The following is a 5021-nucleotide window of genomic DNA, read 5'->3' on the forward strand; positions in this document are numbered from 1 at the left end:
ACGGTTCAAGTTGATCTTTGCTGAAGTTGGTTGATGAAAAAGAACCAGTTTGCGTCAGAGAATCTTGATGAATGGAAAAGTCAAGGCCGAAGCCTGGCACGTACTTAAGGATGTCCTGGAGTGTTGGAGTTCACATCTTCTCAAAACCTAACAGAACCACCGACTCTGGGCGGGTCCCTGGTGTGAGGCCCAGAGCATATATACTATACATATATATATATATATATATACTGCATATATATGTTTGCGTTATGACACGACACTCGCGTCAGGTGTCTATATATCGACCTTAAACCAACTAAATGTCTCACATAAGTCACATATTTCAAAGGAAATGTTGGCCAGAGGAGACCTTTGATTTATTTAAAAGGCATGAAAAAGCTGTATTACAAGATGGGCCTACATACTAGCAAAACAAAGCTAACGAAGCAAGGAGTTACTTTTTAAAACTGTTAATGTCAAGTGAACTGCCTTATTTTGCATACTTTTGCATTTTCTGGTGTACAGTAATAGTTTTATAGATAAAAAAACACACAAACATACCTTTTTTTCTCCGAATAACAGCTGTCCTCGCTGAAAAACGATGACTCCTGAGGCGATTCAAAATGCCCGAGAAGGTAGAGTTGAGACGTCGAGGAGGGGGAGGGGTTCACTGTGTCAACTGTCACTAAAATTGACCCAACTGGTAACCCAGCGGCTGGGTTACACAAAAAACTACCCAACACTGAGAAAATAACCCAATAAAATGACCCAACAGGCTTAACCCAGCGGTTGGGTAGAAAAAAATACCCAACATTTTTTAGAGTGTACTGGCTCTCTCCTGAAGAAGATGAAAAGCCCGCGCTCTGACTGTAACCCAACAGCTAAAGTAAACCCGCGCTGGGTTGTTTCGTTAGAGGGAGGGGGAGGGGCGTATAGTTTCAGCGGTCAGTGAGATTGACCCAGCCACTAACCCAACAGCTGGGTTACACAAAAACTACCCAACACTAGAAAAAATAACCCAACATAATGACCCAACAGGGTTAACACAGAGATTGGGTTGAAAAAATAACCCAGCGTTTTTTAGAGTGTATATTTAATTTTCTACTTGCTGAAGGGCACTGGTAGCTATATTTATTATAATGACTTTGTGAAGTTATAAATATTTTTTTTAAGTCTAATAAATGTTAAAATTGATAGCTCTCAATTATACTGTTTGTTGAATGACTACAGTCAATGGTTAAATATTATGGGAAAAAAAAAAATTCCTAGATACATCAGTAATATTGGTAACAGTGATATTCGTCTTCAGTCATAAAAAAAAGAGGCCATTAAACAAATATTGAAAATGTACTGTCTTTGTTGTTTCTACATTAATTTACAGATTGAATGTGAAATTATTGCAATATAAAAGTATATTTAAAAACTTTAATGATATGTGGGATTAATCGCGATTCATTTCAGAAAAAAATATGCAATTAATTCTTTCATTTGTTTTAATCGATTGACAGTACTACTAGAGACACTCACACACCTGTTAATTTCTACAGATCCACAAACATTCAGTCAAAACACAATCAACAGAGGAAACACCAGACTACATTACCAGCTGAGCTCGTCTCTGGTGTAACTGTTGTATGAGTGCTGCTGATGTTAGTAACAGCTGAAATAAATAATGACTGATGAATATTAATGAATCAGCAATCACACAAATAATAAAAAGATCTGATGTAAATATAACTACCTGCACAGTATGCTGAATAGCAGACAGTTGGTCTAACCAGCTCATAGACATAATAATTGCCTGGACAGGCTTTGACTTTAATGGGAAAAGACCCGATATGGCAGCAGTAATTGTCAAAGTGACCGCAGACATCTCGATTGACGACTCCATCCTGTACTGTTGGGTGTCCACCACGAATCCACAGTGGGACAGTAGTGCCACAGCTACTCCGTGCAACACATATGTCTGGGATCTGAGCACTCATGTTGTTAATGAAGAGACGATACCAGCCGCTCCAGGTGACAGACCTGTCACACATTATGACTGAAGGATCTGTATTATTTATGGCTCTCCATGGATGGTCCAGTACAGAAAGAACTGTAATTTTCTGGCATTAGAGGAAATGTCTGTTACATAGAAAAGTACTGTTGAATTAAAGGCATAGATAATCTTATTTAAAAAATACAGCAAAAACAGTAATTTCATTGTAAATTGGCTTAAACCACAAAGCACAAATGTATATATATGTATATATATATATATATATATATATGCTGTGTTAATAACTTGATTACATTATCACTGTGAACTTACTTAATTTGAGTCAACTAAGCAAAGAATATTTTCTTGACATAAATTAAACCAAACACCGCTCTACTTTGTGTATCTGAAACTCAACTGAAAATTAAGTGAAATAGTAAAAAAAAAAAAAACAGATTTAACTCAAACCTTTCTGAGTTCATCACGGCATCAGAAGCTACACAGTCAGCACCCGCTTGTATGCAGGTTTATGAGAGGTGCGCAGCTTCTGAACAGGGTCTGAACTTAATGCATTTTCTCAACCTCCTTTTCCAGATTTCTTGCTAGTGTAATAAAAGAGTCCTGCACCCTCATTACATGGATTATTTTCTACATAAAGCATTTCTGCTACCTGGTTTATTAATATTAACTAACCAAACTCACTCTGCAGTGGCACTTCAAAATAACATTTGAGACTCACCCTTGATTTTCATATAAATATCAGAAAGAAAAGACCATTGGCTCTCATTCACTGAATACACTAAATTAGATAGTAGTGAAACTGAAACAAAAAATGGCACAGATATCATCACAACTTCAGTCATTTTAGGCCTCAAGAAGCTGAAAAATGTCACATGACATCCATTATGTTAAGTCTTTTTAAAGTCTCGTTTTGTTCTATCGGCCACTTCAGATGCATCCTCTGTACAAATCCAAAACACAGCCAGATAATAGAAGTGGAATCAATAGAAATAGTCAGACTGTACTGAATTAATAATGTCTAAGCTGCATCTCTATTGTATAAAACGTGACTTCAATAGACAAGCACACTCCCTTACACATCTGCTCTATAGTACAGATCTGCACGTACATCAAGCCAGAAAATAAGCCGTTAGAGTAACAGTGTGTTACATTACCAGTTGAGATGGTCGCTGGTATGACGGATGTAGAGCTGGTGTTAACGCTGCCAACATCTGAATGTTTGGATGAATAGTGATTAATGAACAGAGACACAAATATCATGAGTGTGTAGCAAGAGCTCATGTGAATATAATCACCTGCACAGTATGCTAAATTGCACAGAGTTGGTCTAATCAACTCATAGACATAATAATTTCCTGGACAGGCTTTGACTTTAATTGGGTAAGACCCGTAATAGCAGCAGTAACTGCCAGCGTAACCACAGACATCTCGAGTGACGACTCCATCCTGTACTGTTGGCTGTCCACCACGAATCCACAGTGCGATATCAGTGCCACAGCTATAGATTTCAACACACGTGTCCTTAAGATGTTTTTCTCTGTAACAATGCATGAGGTGTTGTAAAGCAGAGAAATCAGTGCTATGCATCTATTAGCTGTCTTTACATGATGAGGAAGTCATCATGAGCTGGCCTGATTAGAATAAAATTAACTTTTTTTGTTTATAAGTTTAGGTTTTGTATAATCAGTTCTGTGAAACTATGGCATGCAAACAAAGCACCGCTCTAATAGTTACAGAAAATATATTTTAAATCTATGCATATACAAATTTTTATGCCGGCGATATTTCGACACACACAGACATCAAGAACCAGCATATGAATCTCAACAATGGTGACAATCAACTAAACGTTTCATGCTGCAATGCATGCTGGGTAACACCATAGTAAAAACTCTCATCATGCACTGCAATATGAATAATTATTGTCACCACTGTTGAGGATCATATGATAAGTGTTCATGTCTAAAAGCCTGAGCTAATATGGCTTTCTCTTTTTTTTTAAATATCAAAGCATTACGGAGGCATTTGTTTAGTGGGATTTCTTTCTTTCAGTTCAGTAGTTGAAGGTCAGTCAATAAACTTGATTTACGTAAGTTCATTCATCATGAGTTATATGCAGAAAGTGTAAGCTCATCTGCTACTTCGAGGTTTTGATTCAGCAGTGCATGAACATTTGCTCTGAAACAACATTGTAATTGCTTAAAAACAAATAATTTTGGAATTAATGAAAGTGTCAAGAGGCCAACTAAAGCAAACCTTGACCACAATTATGGTGACATTGCGTGTATGTGTGTTTTTTTGTTGTTGGTTTTTTTCAGTTGATTTCATCTAAGGCTGTGGCTAAAGTCAGATGTAGTTCTTGTGTTTCTCTTTTCTTAATGATGTTGATTGTTAACAGCAGGTGTTCATCACTAATGCACAATCATCGTTTAATTAGTCACTTAATTATCTCATTAACTTTAACTCTTTGAGGACTTGGGATATGACTTGAAGACTTGCTTGTGACTTGAAAGCCCCACCTCTGCAATAAAGAGCTAGCAGATATTCAGCAGACAGTCCACCAATCCTGTATAGGTGCAGTATTGCTTATTGTCAACAGAATGTTCAAAAGGGACCATCAAAATAAAGTGTTACCAAATAATTATAGAATATACATGAGAATAAAACATTTTCCTCCAAACTTTGGTTTGATACATGCTCTGAACAGCTGGTTCAAAGCAAATGATTCACAAAAATTTCAAAGCTTCACAAATCAGTGCTTCGAAAGAGCCCATCACTAGTGCCAAGCTAAAACCAGTTAAGCTAAAATTAGTTATTTACTCTGTTAAGTGTAATTGTTCCTTTTATATATAGTGGTGTGATTCATTGGCAAACAAATAAACAAAATATTTATTACAAAATAAATATTAATTTGATAGCACTTTTTATTTATTTTTCTACACAGTAAAATCCCGAGTGTTAAATTAACACCGCTCGGAGCATATATGGTCCCACTCTAAAAGAGTGTTAAAGTAACACTCAAGCAGTGTTAAAGTTA

General features: G+C 36.5%; 1 protein-coding gene across 1 annotated transcript in view; it reads right to left on the bottom strand.

Moving 5' to 3' along the window:
- The window catches only part of LOC107698215 (adhesion G protein-coupled receptor E3-like), a 24009-nt gene extending 20474 nt beyond the window's left edge, over positions 1-3535 (bottom strand). The window contains exons 1-4 of the mRNA XM_016499178.1: positions 3280-3535; positions 3124-3195; positions 1724-2080; positions 1586-1642 (exon numbers count right to left, since the gene is read on the bottom strand). Of these exons, the coding sequence (XP_016354664.1) occupies positions 1586-1642; positions 1724-2080; positions 3124-3195; positions 3280-3535 (742 nt within the window). The remainder of the gene's footprint in view (positions 1-1585; positions 1643-1723; positions 2081-3123; positions 3196-3279) is intronic.
- Positions 3536-5021: the final 1486 nt, after the last annotated feature.

This window comes from Sinocyclocheilus anshuiensis, unplaced genomic scaffold (assembly GCF_001515605.1).
Source record: "Sinocyclocheilus anshuiensis isolate Anshui unplaced genomic scaffold, SAMN03320099.WGS_v1.1 scaffold2736, whole genome shotgun sequence".
In the NCBI taxonomy this organism is placed as follows: domain Eukaryota; kingdom Metazoa; phylum Chordata; class Actinopteri; order Cypriniformes; family Cyprinidae; genus Sinocyclocheilus; species Sinocyclocheilus anshuiensis.